This window comes from Tenrec ecaudatus, chromosome Y, assembly GCF_050624435.1.
Source record: "Tenrec ecaudatus isolate mTenEca1 chromosome Y, mTenEca1.hap1, whole genome shotgun sequence".
In the NCBI taxonomy this organism is placed as follows: domain Eukaryota; kingdom Metazoa; phylum Chordata; class Mammalia; order Afrosoricida; family Tenrecidae; genus Tenrec; species Tenrec ecaudatus.
This window is the reverse complement of record NC_134549.1, coordinates 2642173-2661772: the sequence shown is the minus strand read 5'-3', so window position 1 is coordinate 2661772 and position 19600 is coordinate 2642173. Positions and strand designations below refer to the sequence as shown.

At 40.6% G+C, this 19600-nt stretch overlaps 1 protein-coding gene across 1 annotated transcript in view; it reads right to left on the bottom strand.

Annotated features, from left to right (window-relative positions):
* The window catches only part of LOC142435632 (gamma-taxilin-like), a 57799-nt gene extending 47820 nt beyond the window's left edge, over positions 1-9979 (bottom strand). The window contains exons 1-2 of the mRNA XM_075539852.1: positions 9754-9979; positions 6664-6755 (exon numbers count right to left, since the gene is read on the bottom strand). Coding sequence (XP_075395967.1) covers positions 6664-6755; positions 9754-9979 — 318 coding nt within the window. The remainder of the gene's footprint in view (positions 1-6663; positions 6756-9753) is intronic.
* Between the last annotated feature and the right edge of the window lie 9621 nt (positions 9980-19600).

Sequence of the window (19600 nt, the reverse complement as noted above, 5' to 3'; positions counted from 1 at the left end):
ATGAACCTTTCATCATTCATATATTATTTATTGTGTCATATATTACACTGTCTGATGTCTCCTCCTGCCCTCTTCTCTACTGTCCCTCACACAGGGAGGAGGCTACACGTAGATTCCTGTAATCAGTTCCCCCTTTCTACGCTACATTCTGTCCACCTTCCAGGCATTGCCACTCTCATCACTGGTTCTGGAGGAGTCATCTGTCCTGGATCCCGTGTTTCCAGTTGCTATCTGTGCCAATGTACATCCTCTGGTCTAGCCGTATTTGCAAGGTAGAATTGGGATCATGATAGTGGGGGGGGGGGGAGTATTTAAGAACTAGAGGAAAGTTACATGTTTCATCATTGCTACCCTGCACCCTGGCAGGTTCATCTCCTCCCCACAACCGCTCAGCAAGGGGTGTCCGGTTCGCTACCAAAGGGCTTTAAGTCTCCTCTGCACTCACCCACATTTTCAATGATACGATTTTTTGTTCCTTGATGCTTGATACCTGATCCCTTCGACAGCTGTGCTCACACAGGCTGCTGTGTTTCTTCCATGTGGGCTTTGTTGCTCTGGACTAGGTGGCCACTTATTTGCCTTCGAGCCTTTAAGACCCCAGACGCTATGTCTTTTGATAGCTGGGCACCATCCGCTTTCTTCACATTTGCTTATGCACACGTTTGACTTCATTAATCCTATCAGGGAAGTGGGCACCCACTGATAGGGTTTTTAGCTCTTTAATGTCTAATAACTAGTCCCTTCTTAATCTTGTGGTCAGACAGGCTCATTTGCTTCTTCCATGTGGGCTTTGATGCTTCTCAGCTAGATGCTCGCTTATCTTCAAGCCTTAAGACCCCAGGCGTTCTATCTTTGGTAGCCTGGCACTGTCAGCTTTCTTCACCACATTTGCTTATGCACACATTTTTCTCCAGCAATCTTGTTGGGAAGGTGTACATCATGGAATGCCAATTTATTAGAACAAAGTGTTCTTGCATTAAGTGCTTGAGTGGAGACCCAATGTCCATCTGCTGCTTTAATACTAAACTTCTAAATACATACACATAGATTTGTTTCCCCACACTCATATAAATATATCGACATGTACATTCCAGTCTTTGGACCCTATGAATACCGTTTGTCACCTAGTTCTTTCCTCTATTTCCTTTTACTTTCCTCTTGCCCCACTATCATGTTCATCCTTCATTTGGGTTTCAGTAATTTCTCTCGGTTACCTTACCCTTGCTGAATCCCTACCAGGCCACTCACCCTCCTTGCTACTGATTTTGGATCACTTATTGCTCCCGTGTCCCTTGGTTGGTCAGCACCACCTCCCTGCCCCCACCTCCCCTTCTCCCATGTACCCCTGGAACTATTGGTCCCGTTGTTTTCTCCTCCAGACTATTCATCCAGTCCATCTAGATAGATCTGTAGAGATAATAATATGCACCAAAAATCAAGTCATTGCATTGAGTGAGAACACAGCTATGACAATAAAAAGGGAAACCAATTATCCATAGAATAATTAAAAGAAAAAAATTTTTAATTAAAACCTGTAAATAGATCAAGGTCTGATTTTTGATCTCTAGGCGTGTCCTTCAGTCAGATCCAATGGGGTTCCATGCTCTGGCCCCAGAGTCTGCCCTTTGTACTCCCTCGGGGTTACTGAGGTCTACAGCAGCTTTTTTCACCGAGTCACTTCTTTATCAAGAATTGTGTTCTTCTTTAGGGCATAGTTCCTCCTGATAACATTTCCAAATTATGTAAAAAATTTTATCCTTCTCACTTATACAGAATATTCTAGTTGTAAATCTACCAAGAAAGATTTGTTCATTTTTATGGCAGTCAATGTATATTTCATCTACTTTGCCCACATCATAAATCAAATGCATCAATGTTGTTTGATCTTCCTTATGCATTGTCAAGTTTTCAAATGTATCTCACTGCATTAAGTCACTGCCATAGTAACCCTATAGGGCAGGGTATATAGACAAAAACACGAATAATGTGTAAGAAGGAAAAGGCACCTAACAACATTTAAAAAAAAACACAGGGAAGAAATCTCCATCATGTAAAAGGCATTTGCAACCAGAACAAACTCAGGTCACATCTTTAGGGTGGTGAACTGGCCAAGCATTAACTTCAATCCAACACAATCAAGATTATAATGGTTGCTGCATGATAGTAAAACTGTTCCAAGACCCTTGCCTTTGTCTAGAGTGGATTAGCCAGTGGCTCAGACTGTTACTCTTTACAATTGTAGAAAGCCCTCTCTTTACTCAGTGGAGCAGGCGTGGGGGTTTTGACACAGCACAATCCATAACCACTATGGCCATCAGACCATACCTAAGGTCAAATACATCTTATCTTCGAACCTCAGCTATATCTTTGAAAGACAGATTAGCCTGAGGCACTATGTTTTCTGTTGCTTTCATAGGCTTGATTTATAATCCATGTAAAAGGAAATCCCGGATAACCCCCACCTTTACTTATCATTACATTGATTGTTTCTTGTTGTGAAGAACATTTTTATGTTAAAGTATGACACATATTAAAGGTTATAGTCTCTGATCATCACCACATTGTAGCAAACATCTACATATCCAAGGTTGTTAATTAACCTTCCTATAATAAACCACATTCTTCTTCATAACAGCCAGTTTCTTTATTTATTCAGCATGCAGACTGAATATGTATGGTGAGTGAATACAAGGCTGGCACACTCCTTTACTAGTAGAAAACCATGCAGTTATTCCCTTGTTTTGTTTACATAACTGCCTCTCAATCCTTATGCAAGGTATGCATAAGCACCGACATCAGCAATAATGTACTATCCTCTTCTGAATCTGGCCTGAACCTCCGGAAGTTTCCTGTCAATGGTTATTGTATGATCTGCAGCAACATTTTACTTATGTGAAATAGCAAAGATATTTTTCTATAATTTGAGTATTTCGGGGTGTCATCTTTCTTTGGGATGAATTAATATTTGGATTTCTTTCAGTAAATTGACCAGGTAACTGCCTTCCAAATTTCCTGGCATATACAGTAGAGCTTCTAAGGCTTCATTATATTGTTGATCTGTCAATTCTGAGAGCCTTGTTTGTGGCTCATGCTTTCTGTATAGTTTGAACCTCTTCCTTCATCATCATTGCATCTTGTTCATATACCATGTCCTGAAATGGTGGAATGTAAACCTTTCTTTTTGGTACTGTAACTGTATTTTTTACATCTTTTGATTCTTTTGGGATCATTTAATATTTTACCCATAGAATCTTTCAAGATTGCAACTCTAGTTCTGAATTCTTTTCCTTCACTTCTTTTAAGTTATGCTGCCCATAGTCTTCCTTTTTAGTTTTCTAATTCTAAGTCTTGGTACATTTCTTCATATTACTTTGTCTTCTGGAGCTGCTCTTTGAAATTTTCTACGCAGTTCTTTGACTTCATCCTTTCTTCTATTTGCCTTAGCAACTGTATGATTAAGAGTAAAGACAGATAAATAGAACAATGAAACAGGATACTTACAGCCAACTGATTTTGAAACAAAGAACATACACACACAAATGGATAAAATGGTTCTTCAAAAATGGTTAGGGAAAAACTGGATCTCCCCATCTGCAGAAGAGTGAAACGGGGCCCAAACCTGGCCTAAGGGAAAATATAGTTTAGGAAAAAAACGTAATGCCAATCCCAGAGCCACTGGGTCATCCGTGAAAGAATTGCAGCAAAGATAAGGATCAAATTACAACCCATTAAGTGAAATGGGCTTTACCAAATATAATAAAGGAAACACACTAGTGGAAGACAAAGCACATGATGGAACTTATTAAAAACAGAGCATTTTTGCAAATCAGAAGCAAAAGGAGAAACTATAAATTGATAATCTATAGCAATGATACAAGAAACTAATTACCAAAAAGTATAGAACATTACCACACCCCCATTAGAAAACAAAACCAAAAAAAAACCCTAAATGATGGGCAAAGGGCAACTCACAAAGAACAATAATCAAACAGTTAATACATGAAGAAAAGCTCACAATCGCTAGCTCCCCAGATGATAAAAATTCAAACGAGTTATCAATTTACACCCAACAATAGCGAAATTAAAACAAACAACAACAAAAACACCACCAGAATAAAGGTTGGAGAGCATGAAGAGGAATTGGAACTCATACCTTGCTTGGACATATGTACAATCAATGTGTAAACTGATTCAGTGATCTGTAAAACAACTAGAAATAGAAATACCCTATGACCCAGAAATAGCTCGGCTAGGCAGATACTCCCCAAAACAGGAGTCAGAACACCAACAGATAGATACATGCTGCCCAATGTTCATTGCAGCATAGTTCACAAAAGCAGGATGCTAGAAACAGCCCAAATGCTTATGGGTAAAATGAATAAAGAAACTCTGATATATATACACACAAGGAAAATACTATTTATCCTTAAAAATCAGCGATCAAACATGTCATGACATACAAGGAACCTGAAAAGCATTATGCTTAATGAAGTTAGTCAATCACAAAAGACTAGCGACTGTTCGAGCCACTACAGTATAGATAAACATCAAGACATAGGCCTTTACTCTCGGGTTATATATTCTATTCTGGTCTCCCAAGCTAGGAGGTAAACAGCCTGCCTAGTGCTCCATGAACCATACCATCCCCTTTATATGTACACCTAAAAATCAAGTTCAGCAAAGGAGGCCTCGCTCTGCTGGGGTCAGTTTTTCACAATGGTGTGGGGAGACCGTTCAATTGCTGCCATAGAACACTAAGTTAAGGTAACTCCAAATCAAAAGACAAGCCTACCAGAGTGGGAAGAAAATCTTGCAGAAAATGCAATTCAGGATGTGTTCAGGAGCATGCATTATTCTCAGAAGGTGAATAAATTGTCTTGGTGAGTAAACAAAGAAGCAACATCTCATCAAGAAAAAGCACTTAAGAATACTTATAATAGCACCCAACTAGTTCTTTTTGGTACAGTGCTTCTGTGTATTCTTTCGATGCTTCTTTCATCCTTCAATGTTCCACCCATAGAATCTTGCAATATTGGAACTTTGGGACTTGAATTCTTTAATTTTTCCAGTTTAAAATCCGCTATTTTTTTAGGCAAGGTTGTCTAAAGGAAGAAAACTAGAGATATTTATATGAATAAGAATGTCTAAAAACTAATTTTATATTAATAAGTAATTCTAGCTCAGTCCAAATCAAGTCCTTGGATCATATGCTTAGTAAGAATCATGTAGTCATAAGGCAGTGGTACAGAAAGGTGAAGCAAGATTCAGGGAAGTAATTCCAAGATCAATGGAAACATGACATGGTGCCAACAGTTCTCAGGCTCCTCAAGGTAGACAGAACCTCAGCAAAAATGGCAGGCAAGGGCTATGTACAATCCAAAAGCAGAGGATTCAATTCTGCTCAGTCTCTTTCTTATACCACAGGCCATAGTATTTTGGCTAGCTTTATTCATAAGAGCCAAAAGGAACAAATAACCTAAATATCCATCAATATGATAAACACAATTCATTAGGTGCTGATGAAGAGACAAATCCATAAATGGAAATGAATAGAATTTTAAAATATCTAAAGGTCATCAGAAACTGGGATGTTATATATATGTGTTGAATGTTAGATGTTTTTAAAAGACTGTTTCAGTGGACAAATAAACACAGAAGTAGATAATTTAAAGAATTTAATGAAGACTTGTACAAAGATGGCAAACTAAGCAGATGTGCTATACAGACATTTTCAACAAAGATCTGAGAGAATAGAGACTAATGATAATGCTGGAATCCTAAGCATCCGGGGAAAAGATAGAGAGTTAGACTGAATACCAACTGAGGAAAAAGTGAAAAGGGAGCTGCTAAAGATGAAACAGACATGTGACTTGACAGCAAACAGTGTGCAACATAGCCATAAGGTGGTACTGAGTAAGATGGGATTCTCTCTTTCAATCCACACCCTCCTTGTGACTAGAGAAATGACCAGTCACCATCCTCTCCTACTCAGTAGTCACTTACATATCCTCAACACTATTTGGCCATTTCAGGTCTGAGACACATATTTGTGGATTCACTCCTAGTGCTCTATAATCACCTCTGGAGTTCAGTTATGCAGCAGTTTAGAACTCTCAGTGCCTGACAAGCAGCATGTCAAAGGCCACCTGAGTGGCCAAGAACTCCATATGTAACTACACACCTTGCTCTCAGCTGCTGTTGGAGGCGAAGAAGTCCTTTTCTGAGGCTAGCACCTTGACTTCAGACATCACCTGGGCCTGCATAAACTATTTCCAGGATCAGGATCTTGAGCCCAGGTTTCTGGTGTGGGATAATAGGCAGGCCAATGACATCCATCTATGACTGATCTTTCACTGCTCACACCTCCACTATCCAGTGAGTTTCTTGATTCGTGCAAATGCAGTGTACTCCCAGCCCTCCAAGTTTTCTTTTCTGGGTCTAAATCTCACCTAAGGTATCATAAGAATAGCACATCTCAGGGAGTACTGTAATCTATATATGGGGTCAAAAAAAGGTCTGCGGTCAACAAAGAATCTCAAGAAATTAGGTTTTTCTCTTCAACTTGAAAAATAAGGTATCATTCATTCTTAAAGCTATCTATATTTTAAAAGCTTAGTAAACATGTTTTGTACAAAGCCACACATATTTTGATTAAATACTCACAAGATCAATACATTTCTTGCAGAGAGCTGCCAGTTTCTCCTCTGTAGTTGAAAGAGTCTTTAGGGCTTGCATTATTAATAAAACTTCTTTTCCTGATGATTGGTAATTAAAAATAAAATAAGACTCAAAATATGAATGAAATCAATAGAACATATAAAATCTATATAAAACATATTTCCTACCATCCAAAATGAAATAATTGTGGTTAAAACTAGAAACAAATGTTTACCTAAAACATTTAGTAGAAAAAACAATAATAAATTGATTTAGCAAGACCTGATCATTCTAGCCTTACAAATTTTTCATTCAATTAACACTGCATTTTGGCAGTCAAGTGGTAAGAAAAGTTTAAAAATACTTTTGATTAAAGGCAAATTCAAATGTGAAGTATCAACTTTTCTCTGAGAACAAAAAACATTTTTCTTTCTAGCCAACTACAAATAATGAAGCAAGGTCAAAGTTGCTACTCCACCTAATGTGCACACAATTACTTACAACATCCAATTTTGCATATGAGAAGCAAAGTAAGTTAGTTACTACTTTCTGGTGATTTGCTATGCATATTTCAAGTGTTAAGCTTGTTTACTAAACATAAACTCTAAACAAACAAACCAAAAACCTCATTCCCAGACTCACCTTAAATATAAGGTAGAACAAAACTAATGATATGTCTTTCTGAGGCTATAAATCTTTAAGGGAGCACCAAAACCTTATCTTTCTCCCATGAACAGAAAGTGGGTTTTAAGTGCTAACCTTGTGATTAATCAATTGTGTGTCCAAGATTCTATTTAGAGAAAAAAAGGTAAGTTTAAATCGCTTTTCTAATGCAAAGGGAAACAGGTGGACAAAGAAGAGAAGAGGGCAAAAGCCCATCGAAATTTTTCTATTTCTTAATTTAAGGATAATATTTTTCCTGAAAGTGTTCTCTCTTATACACAAGATAGTATACTAAGGTACTGTATCTTAATTCTGTCCACATAGGATACCAGCCTGTGTGATTCAAGGATTGTAAAAAAAAAATCCAAATTGGTGGGAATGGTATCAGAGACTAAATTGTGAACATTTTGTTTGAAAAAGTCTATAGACAGTGGAAGCCCAAAATTCATCTGCAGCATCCTCGTATAGAATAAGTCCCTTGACAATAGTCAAGGGATAGGAAAACCCTTGCTATCAGAGAGTGAGGTTTGTAAAGTCAATTATCCAGATGTAGGAGAAACAGTAAACCATATAATCTGATTTTCCTTTGGGCTCACTTTTATTTATTTATTTTTCCATCATTTTATTGGGGGCTCTTACAGCTCTTATAATATTCCATACACCAATTGTATCAAGTATATTTGAACATATGTTGCCATCATCTTTTCCAAGACATTTTCTGCATGAGCCCTTGATATAAGCTCTTCTTTTTACCCCTTTCCCCACCCTCCCACTCTCCTGTAAACTTGATCAATTATATATTGCTATTTCCTATATTACACTGTACCAATGTGAGTTATTCAGTCTAGTCAGATTTGTAAGGTAGTGGGGGTAGAAATTATTCAGGAACTAGAGGAATGATGTGTGATTTGTTGGTTCTATACAATACCGTGATTGAGCTATCCCTTCCTTATACCACTTCTGTGGGGGAATGGGCTCATTTTAAAAATTGCTTCTGCTTTTAATATTTTCTGCTTCATTCTTACTGAAATTTTTCTGTTTAATTTGTAGTTATTGGTTTTTTATTTCTTGCTATGTTGTATGATTTTCTTATATGAAATATTATAGCCAATCTAAAGAGACAGTAAGTGGACTGATAATTGTTTAAGGAGATGGCAGAGAAGAAGTGTGGGAAAATTGGAAGATAACAATGAGTTTGGTTATTTCACAACTCTTTCTAACATGATTAATCTACTAATTTGTTTATGGGAATTATATCTCAATAAAAGTAAAAATTAATTGAAAGCTGTATCTAAACGATCGTAAGCATAGATAATAGTGATGGTGTTAATAATTCAGCAGATTATGAATCTAAAAGAGTCACTAAGTTATATGTGTAGACATGACTAAAATGATAAGCTTTAAGTTATATATATCTTACTAAAATAAAATTTTGAAACATGAAAAGATATATTAACCCTTACAAGTTGGGATATTGTATACACTGATGGAATATGGGACCAAAATTATAAAGAAAAATATCATTTATAATATATATACATGTGTAAAAATACATTTCCTTCTTAATCTAATACCCCAAATAGGATAACACCACATTGAAGGTATTAAGACTTTATTAGTACTGTAACAAGCAATTTTAAATTATTGTCATTCAAAAAGAAAATCCAAATCAAGCATAGAAAGACTGAGGGGCAGCTAACAGTGTTAACATATAGTTTCTGATTTCACTCCTGAGATAACAGCATATTCATATTTTCAGTTGACTAACATATCACAAGGGAGAAAACAACTTAAATCCTAGTTTAATTAACCTACTTTCTAAAGGATAAATATGTTAACCAAAGTTTTCTGAATAACCTTTAAAAAAACTTATAGACCACTTCCTCAGTAAATTTTGGTCAGCTAGCCAAACCACAAATACTTTTAATATGTACTTAGCATAATAGTGTTGCAGTGAAAAAATTCTTGCCCTCTTAGGAAAGATGTGGATTTGATTCATGGCCAGGTTGCACCTCATGTAAACCTAATACTATCTGATAGTAGCAGCTTGCATATTGCTGTGAAGGTGAAAAGTTTCAGCAGAGTTTCCAACAAAAGACAAACTAAGAATAGAAGTCTAGCAATCTATTTCCAAAAACCAGTCAATGAAGATCTGGGTGCCAATATTCCTATCCCTAACTAATTACTGATATAGAACAGGCCCAAATTGTTTCATTCATCAATTAAGGATAACAATATTAAAAAAGAATTCATAACTACCCAGAAAATAACCTTTTTTACTCTTTTCAATGCTTACCTGTATCTTCAGCAACCAGGCAGACTGATTCAACTAAAGATAATATGTATATTATCGATTAAGCAACATCTGGCAGAAGAAAATAAATGAAATGTGCAGTAAATGAAAATGTCCAACAACTAAAATGAGATTATTACCAGGGATTTCTTCTTTGTCCTTGAAGAACTCAGAATCTTGCTGACCATCAAGAAAATCTGTTTGAGAATGTTGGCCAGAGGTTTCCACTATCTGGTTCACCAAATCCTTATTCTTTATTATAAAAGTATTGTCATCATTCTTTCCCAACAGATGCTTGTTACTTGTATTGGCACAACTTGAATCTTGATGTTGAAGAATACTATCCGATTGAGAATCACACGACATATCTGTTTTCCTGGATAACTCATAACATCTAGTTTCTTCCATTGTAGAACACTACTAGGAAACAGGAAAAACGAACAAAAATAATTATATCAAATGTAAACAAATAAGGAAAAACCAAAGATGAAAAAAATATAACTTCTGCTGACATTTTGTTCATATACAATTTTACTGGCGCGTAAATCTAAAATTAGAGGTATTACAATTTCATCCTTTATTTCCCTCATGTAGATTTTGAAAATTAATGACATTTTTGAAAAATATGGTATTTCACAGAAGCAGCCTGATTGTAAAATATATTAATGATATTAAAGTCCTAAGAACATCACTGAAAACAGAGTAAGAAGTAATGTGAAATATACACACACCCATAAAAACAATCTAAGAAGGCTTTAAAATAATTCATGAAATACGGAATTAAAAGAACATGGAATTTCCCCATGATATTTTGAAGCCTATCTAAGTTGTCAAATTCAATGAGAAGTAAATTTTATATTACTTGTTTCAAAAATTCTCCCTGGAAACTTGGGAGACAATCTGTAAACCAGGTCTTAGACAGCTATCAGTATTTGTTTCCTGTCTTCTGCCATTTTTAAATCTCTGAAATCTGCAACAGGTACATAGTGTTTGCTGATCAAACAGATTCTGTGCAAATTCAAAAAAAAGAAAGAAAAACTAGCTCCACTGATTGGACTACATGCAGATGTGAACACTAGGAGGTCTTGGAGGAGGAGAAAGCTTTAGAGTTTCCTTTTAGAGAATTGAGGACAAAGATCTTCCACTTCTTTAAATGGAGGGAAACTGTGACAGAATTACAGAAAAAGAGAAGAGAAGGTAGAAGAAATCAAGACCAATCCAACAAAATAAATGTAAAATTAGAAGTATCTGAACAAATAAAAATAGAAATTCAATAGGCTAACAGTAAAATATAAGAACTTGTAACACATGCAATAGAGCAGCAAGGGAACAAAGCAATGAAGTCTCAGGGGAATAACAAAAATACACTTTGAGGCCAGGGTGTAGTACCCCACCAGACTTGACCAGAAAACACTCAACAAACAGACCTTCAACTATTTATTGGCTAATTTTATTTTTGTGGATTTTTTCTGTGGTTGTTTTGTTTTTCTTGGTCTTGTTTTTGTACTTATTATTGTGTCTACATGTCTCTCTAGTTAAGATAGGTGGGATAAACAAATTGGAGGAGTAAACCACAAGTTGAGACAGAGGGGGGTGGGGGAAAGGAAGTTGGTGTTAACAAACCCAGGTACAAGGGAACAACAAGTGATGCAAAATTGATGGTGAGGGGTGCATAGATTGCCTGGTAGGACTTGATCAAGAACAATGTAACTGAGAGGAATTACTGAAACCCAAATGAAGGCCAAAAATGATAGTGGGACACGAGGAAAGTAAAATAAAATAGAGGAAAGAACTAGGAGGCAAAAGGTATTTATGAAGGTCTAAACACAGACATATATATATGTGTGTCAAAAGGGAAATAAATCTATATACATATACTTATATGTATCAAGGTAGAAGATGGTAGAAGATGGACACTGGGACTTTATTCAAGTAGGCTCTCAGTGCAAAATCATTTTCTTCTAATAACCTGGCAATAATAACAAACCATGATGATAGCTGAAGACAAAATGGGTGCATAAGAAAATGTGGTGAAGAAAGACGATAGTGCCCAGCTATGAAAGCATCTGGAATCTTAAAGGCTTGAAGATAAACAAGCATCCATTTAGCTGGGAAACAACAAAGCCCACATGGAAGAAGCACTCTAGCTTGTGTGATCATACGGTTTGCATGGATCAGGTACCAGGCTTCTAAAATCCAGAAAAAAATATATTGATGTGAATGAGGGAGAGAGTATAGTGGAGACCCAAAGCCCTTCATAGACAATTGCAAATCCCTTCACCAAAGGGTCACGAGGAAGAGAAGAGCCAGTCACAGTGCAGCAAAGCACCAATGAAATATACAACTTTCCTCCAGTTCTTTAATGCTTGCTGGCCCCACTATAATGGCCACAATTCAACGTGACAAATCCGACTAAACCAGAACATGTACACAGGTAGAGATAGGAACTGGAAATAGGAAATTCAGTACAGATGGTGAGAGTAGAGATACCAGGAAGGTGGAGGGGGAATCAATTACTATGATCTACATGTAACCCCCCTCCCTGGGAGACAGACAACAGAATAGTGGGTGAAGGGAGATGCCAGGCAGTGAAAGACATGTCCAAATAATAATAATTTATAAATTATCAAGGATTTGTGAGGGAGAGAGAAGAGGGAGGGAAAATGAGCTAATACCAAAGGCTCAAATAGAAAGCAAATGTTTTGAGATTGATGAAGCCAACAAATGTACAAATGTGCTTGATGTGTGGATTGTGATGAGTTGTATGGGCCCCAATAAAATGATTTTTAAATAAATAAATATTGGTATATTTCAATGTTTAAATTAAAAACAGGCTTCTTTCATAAAAGCAAAAAAAGAAAATGATGATGGAAACAATGGATATTATGAGTTATATGAGCCCCCAATAAAATAATTAAACAAATTATAAAACTACTATGCAACATTTTAAAAGATGAAAACAGAAAGAAAATGAAGGGGGAGGAAGACATAAAAGAACATATCCTGGCCCACCAAGCCTTGAGGACGATGTCCTTGCTCAGAGCAGCCAATGCAGAGAGGACCATATGGCCAGCTCCACTATGAGACAGGGAATCCTTCAGTGACCCATAGCCCTACAGGAAACAACACTGGAGACACTGCAGGAATTGTGCCCGAGTTGATCCACCACACTGAGGCAAAACTCTAAGGGTGTGCAACAGAACAGTAAAGGAAGCAGAGCAAGGAAGACCAGAGGGATACCAAAAATAGACTTTGGGGGCAGTATGTGACACCTCATCAGATCAGACTGGAAAACATTCCTAAAGGTTAACAAACAGACCTTAAATTACTTACAGGATTATCTATTTTTTGGTCATTGGTTTTTTTTTAGGAGGGGTTGTTTTGTTTTGCTGCTTTTTGTGCATATTATTATCTTTGCAGATCTATCTACATAAAATAGGGAGGATAAACAAGCTGGAGGAGAAAACAATGGGACAAACGGTTTGAGAGGGATCATGGGTAAGGGGGATATGGGGAAAAGGAAGTGGGTATTAAACCAAAGGGCAAGGGAACAAGTGATCCAAATTGATGGTAAGGAGTGTGTAGGAGGCCTGGTAGGGCTTGATCAAGTGCAATGTAACTGAGAGGAATTACTGAAATTCAAATGAAGGCTGAACATGACAGTGGTTCAAGAGGAAAGTGAAAGGAAATAGAGGAAATAACTAGGAGTGAAAGAGAATTTATGGAACTCTAAGTACAGGCATGCACATAGTACAATCTTTATATATGAGGATGGAGAAATAGATCTGTGTGCATACATTTATAGGTGTAGTATAAGGTAGCAAGGGGACATTGGGTCTCTACTCAAGTATTCCCTCAATGACAAAACAACTTTGTTCTATTAAATTGGCATTCCATAACACTTACCTTTCCGACATGACAGGAGAAGACAAAGAGGGTGCATAAGCATATGTGGTAAAGAAAGCTGGCGGTGCTAGGTTATCAAATGATATAGGATCTGGGGTTTTAAAGGCTTAAAGATAAATAAGTGGTCCTTTAGCTGAGAAGCAGGAAAGTCCACATAGAAGAAGCAAACCAGCCTATGAGATCACGAGGTGTCGATGGGATCAGGTATAAGGCATATAAAAACAAAACAATCATTATCATTGTATATGACGATAGTGCAAAGTGGAAACTCAAAGCCCATCTGTAGGATCTGGACATCTCCTTAGAGGAGGGTTGCTGGCAGGAGACGAGTCAGTCAGGGTGCAATACAGGACCAATGACACATACAATTTTCCTCTAGTTCTTTAATTCCCCACACAACTGCCCAATATCACAATCCCAATTGTACATTACGAATCAAACTACACCAGAAGATGTACACTGCTACAGATAGGAACTGCAAACACTGGGAATACAGTAAATAAATCCCTCAGGACCAGTGGTGAGATTAGCATGCAAGGAAATGGGAAGGTGGGGAAGCGATGGGAAACAATAAAAAGGATCTAAATATAAAATTTACAGAATAATTCATTGGTGGTGCTGTCAAGTAAACGGTGGACTGCTAGGTTGATGGTTCAATTCACGGGCAGCCACAAAGAAGGAAGATGAGACTGTCTGCTCCCAGAAATACATGTAGACTTGGAGACGCTACATAAGAGGGCTGAGTCACAACTGACTTAGTGACAGTAGATTTGGTTTGGGTGTTGGCTTAATTGGGCTAATGTGGAACCTGTGCAGAGATGAAAAGGCAGCCATGCAAAGAGAACAAAGGATTTATGTCATGGTTTAAAATGGGGAAAGGTACGCATCAGGATTATACCACTACTCACCAATACTATTACTTATTCAATCTGTACGTGAGCAAGTAATCAGAGTCGTTGAATTTCATGAAAAAGAATGTGGCAGAACTCATTAGAAGGCTCGTGAATAACCTGCCATGGGCATAAAACAAACGTGCTGAAAACAAAGCAGTCTGGAAGCACTTAGCAATGAAATTCAAAGACTACAACCCAGAGAAGGATTCGTGGTTCAATGTAAAGAACGTAAGAAAAAAAATTTTTTAAATCAACTTCACAATTGAGCCTCAATAAAGAAAGAAAAGGCTGAAATTGTCAAGGGTTTCATTATTCTTGGATCCACAACCAACACTCATTTAAGCAGTGGTTAAGAAGTCAAATGAAGTACTTCACAATACTTCTTTAAAAAAAAATGCTAAAGAGCAAAGATGACACTTTGACACCAGACCCAAACCATGGCCTTTCCAATGACTCCACATGCATGTGAAAGTAGGACAATAGCTGTGGGAGACTGCAATAGAATCAATGGGTTTGAATCATGCTGTTGTCCAAGAATATTGATGGAAAATACCATGGGCTACCAGAAGAGCAAACAAATCTGTCTGGGGGGTGGGGAGGGGGCGGGAAGAAAAATCTGCCCTCCTTGTTAGGTGCCATTGAGTCAGTTCAAACTCACAGCAACCCTAGCTACCAAGTACAACGCATTGCCCTGCCCTGTGCCACCCTCACAACGGTTCCTCTGTTTGGGCCCATCTGTTGCAGCCGCTGAGTCAATCTATTTTGCCAAGGGTCATCTCCTTTTCACGGACGCTCTACCAAGCACGATGTCCTTCTTCTTGGAACCGGTCTCTCCTGATCCCATGTCTAAAATGCTTGAGATGGGGCCATGTGACCCTTGCTTCTAAGGAGCATTCTTACTGCCCTTCCTCCAAGACAGACTTGTTTGTTCTGTTGGCAGTCCATAGCACTTTCAATATTCTTCGACAGCACCACAATTCAAATGCATCAATTCTTCTTCAATCTTCCTTCTTCCATGTCTGGTGGGCAATGGGAAAAACACAACCTTCATTGGGGCGGGGGCGGGCAATACCGTGTATTTTGGGCATGTTATAAGGAGAGGCATCATACCTGGTGGAGAGTTGGTCAAAACAAGAAAGATCGGCAGTGAACTGGGTTGACTTAGTGGTTGCAACAATGGACTCAAACACAACTGCAATGGTGAGGATAAAGCAAAACAGGCAGTGTTTCTTTCTCTCCACTGTACACTGATGTGAGTCACAACTGACTTAGACGACACCAAGCAACGATAACACCTGTCCAAAACATGGATCATTTACGTGTGTCTCCCTCTCTTTGGACAGCACAATCCTGATCCTCTTTCCCATCAAATGCACCCTTAAAAAAAGTATGCATAAGCAAGTCAAAGATTCTCTTGGCTCTTTAGAAGGCACAGCTATAAAGCTTAGCTTAGCATTCCAGACTCAAGTCCTCCGTCTGAAGCAGCACAGGCCAGAGACCTCACTCAATGCAAGTTCTAAGTACACCTTTTATGTATTGGAGCACAAGCTCTTTTTCCTACATCACAGTGTCCACAGTTCTGTACCTGAAACATCCTAAGATATAGTATACGTGTGTAGCTTTTAAGAAGGATCCCATTGCGTGAGTGTGCACCCAAGGGCAAAGGAGAATTCGAGGAGTGGATGCCCTCAGCAGGGCAGGTGCTGTTAAGGACTTTCTGTTATGCTGCCTGCCTTCCAAACAGCCTCTAAAACTCTTCGTTTGGACCTGCCCCAACGAAAGATGTTGCAGTAGGCGTCCATAAAGACTACAGCCTTTTCTGCTTTAAAGAGCAGCCCTGCACCCGAATCACTTGGAAGGCGGTAGGTTTTGTTTGTTGTGATTGTGGTTGTTGCTTTGATTCTTGGCTGTCCTCTCCTCATTGCACTACTCCGTCACCTTTAAAGCACTGAGAGGAAAGAAACTTCAGCCTTCTCTGTTGCTGGCTGGGCCAGAAACCTGGCCCCCCCCCCCCTTCCTGCTCAGGAGGGTCACAGACACCTCTGCACTTCACTCCCCTAAGTGGTTCTTCACCCAAGGAGCCTGCACCCCTACCGAAGAGGTGTCTAGCATGGGAACATTGAGCACAGCTCAGAGAACAAGGAGGTAAGAGACCAGCCAAGTCCCAATGCACGCACTGTTCACAGTGAGTAGAACCCACCTGCCATGCCACCAAAAAGGGAAGTAGTGAGAGGGCTGCCTGCTGCTTTGAGACTCCTCCTCCCCCTCCGTCTTGCCCTCCCTCTCCTCCTCCTACTCCTCTCCCCCTCCCCCTCCTCCTCCTCATCACCTTCACCTGCCACCACTGGAACTCTGTGAGTTGCGCAGTCCTACTTTCACTTTATTTTGTGTGACCCTAACCTGGGGCACTGGTGATGCAGTGGTCAAAAACTGGCTGACCTAGAGGTCAGTGGGTGAAGACTACCCACTTCTGTGGGAGAACAAATGTGACAATGAAGATTGCAGCCCTGTACATTCTATTGGTGGTGAAAGGACAGTGCTGATCTAATGTAGCCTAGGATTTAGAATGCCCAAGAGGGCAACAGACAATTCCAAACCAGCAGGAGTCACAGGTGCTATGCTTAGAAGGAACAAGATTGACTAAAAATCCCGGAAGCATGTGAACAGTAGAGGCGGCCTGGAGAGTTAAACCAAAAAGGCTTCAGTATGAACCGCTGAGATATGCGTGAACAGTTACAGATTGTTTCTCCAACCAGAATTCATCGGCACTCGTCCGATTCCAACACCATCCAAATCTATTTGTGTTAGGGGCCGACTGTTTCCTTTCTATTTTAAATCACCGGCCCCTATAATTGCGATTATAACCTAGCCTCTTTCAAACACGGGACAAGAAATGAGCTAATACTCCTAATTGCATATACTCTGTAATGTGCTGTGAGGCCATGTCACTGTTCTTTAGAGTCCCCGTCCACCGAGACCCTGCTGCTTAAGCGCACACTGCTAGAGCGCAAACGGACTGTCCCTGCCCGTTTTTGGTAAAGAAAACCACTGGAACACTTAATTCAATGAGATGGATGACACAGTGGTAGTAACACAACCAGCACTTTAAACCTGTCATTCGTTTAGGGTCAGTATGAGCCAGAGTGGGCGTCATGACACCCGACAGTGGGGCTTTTTGTTTCTTTCTTTCCAAGAGTTGTTTTGACACACAGCCACTCTTTGACTCTGCCACTTTTTAAATGACTCACCTACTTCCCAAACATACCCCACTCTGCAGTCCCAAGCAGCTGGTGCACAGGTGGAGGCGCTCAGCAGCTCCTGCAAAGATAGCTGTGGTCTTGCTGGGAAGTATTGGTAAACTGAAGCCCTCTGGCCCAGACCTCTACCCATCAAGGCCTGGTCAACACCAGAACCCAGGAAGCCCACAACAACTGCAAGGCCAGGGAAGGCAAACGAAAAGGATCAGCGCCTCGATCTGCACGTTTTTGGTTTTGGTTTTTTGTGCCTGTCTGCTCTCCCTTACACCAGGGGTACAGGCAGGCGCATTTCTACCTCCAGTGCAGAGGGCCCGTAGTTTACAGCGTAAACTGCATAGCCAGCAGGTAAGAAAAATGACTACAACCGAGTTGGAACACCCTGCTGGCTTGCTTGGTTTCCTTGTAGTATGTTTATTTTCTTTTATTTTGCTAGTTGGCGCGTTAGTGGTTTCTCTCTCTCCAGTTCCACTGTAAGAAAAACCTGTTACTTGTCTCTCACGTTGTTGTCGAAAACGACTGCAAGCGAGAACTTGACGCCTCTCTCTTTCCCACTTGGAAAGAGAACGCACTGTACAGAGCTTCCGGGATTCCAGTGCATCCTCCCACTGAAGAGATTCCTTTTAACAGCGAGCTCCGGCGAGTACAAATTAGGCTTCTTTCCTACAAGTCCCGTACCAATTTTCTTTCCTCTAAGGGCCCCCCCCACTCTCCCCCTGACCCCTCACCCCCCCGCCCCCTCACTCCAGTCCTCAAACTCCTCTCAGTTCTGCTCCCTACCAGGTCCTTTGCCCCGCCCCCACCCACCCCACCCTCCACCCCCAGGCCGCGCGCCCCAAGGAGGAGCCCTTTAAACTGGGCGCACTTTTTATGGATTCACTGCCAGTGAGAGCGTTCAGACCCTCAGCGTCCAAATGAGGGCGGTGGGGGGGGGAGGGGCGGGTGATGGGGGAGGGGGCAGGATGAGAGAGTGGGGGAGGGGGGCGGGGAGGGCGAAGCGAAACGGACCAAGGCAGCGGGACCGAAGCGCGACGGCGGCAAAAACTTCCTCGCGTGCGCTACAAGCTGACGAGAAATCTGCGGTGGATGCACCCCGTGCAGCGCCGGCCCGCGACGTGTACAGCACTGACCTGAGCGTCCCGGCTGTGGAATAGGCAGTTTACGACTTGGCCGGTTTTATGTTTCCGTCCGGTTCCTGAGCAGTCAGGAATAGGAAGGAAGGTCAGCCAGACCGCTGGAGAGAGACGAGCACACCGTGACTTAAGAACTCTGGTCCACGAAGATCCGATGGCAGCAAAGTTTGCCGCCCAGGCACAAACTGTGCAGTTTCCCAAGCCTACTGGCTAAAACTGTTCACTTGCTGCTTCCTTTGAGACTGCCGCTAACCAACCAACTCCCTCAGGGCTGGCCTCTTGGCTAGGTGGGGGCGGGGAGGGGCGGGGAGGGGCGGTGCCAGCAGGGCGCCTGCTGGCAGGTAGGTCTAGACCTGCGCGAACTTCTCAGCTCCACAACCGCACACCACAGACTTGGCTTCGCTTTTCCTGTTAGTTTGGGCGCCAGTGTATCTCTGCTGCACCTGCATATCTCGTTCAATGGAAAGCAGCGTTGCTCACAAAATCGATCTAAATAGTTGCCCCCCTTTCCTCCTTCTCCCAGACAAACAATCCACCCTTATCTGCACCCATCTGTGCCCACTGCACTCCAGGAGCACCAACCTGGACCAGGGACCCAGTGAGGATAAACTGCTCAATCAATGGTGGTGCTATCCCCTGCCTCCCGCTCCTGCCAGTTTCAAGAAGAATCAACATTGCTAGAGGCATACCTCCTGCAAAGGCGGGCGCGAGCGGGCGCGCGCACACGCGCACGCACGCGCGCACGCACACATACACGCACACCCCTGGTCTAGTAATCTGTTCGGATGCCTTTCAGATTCA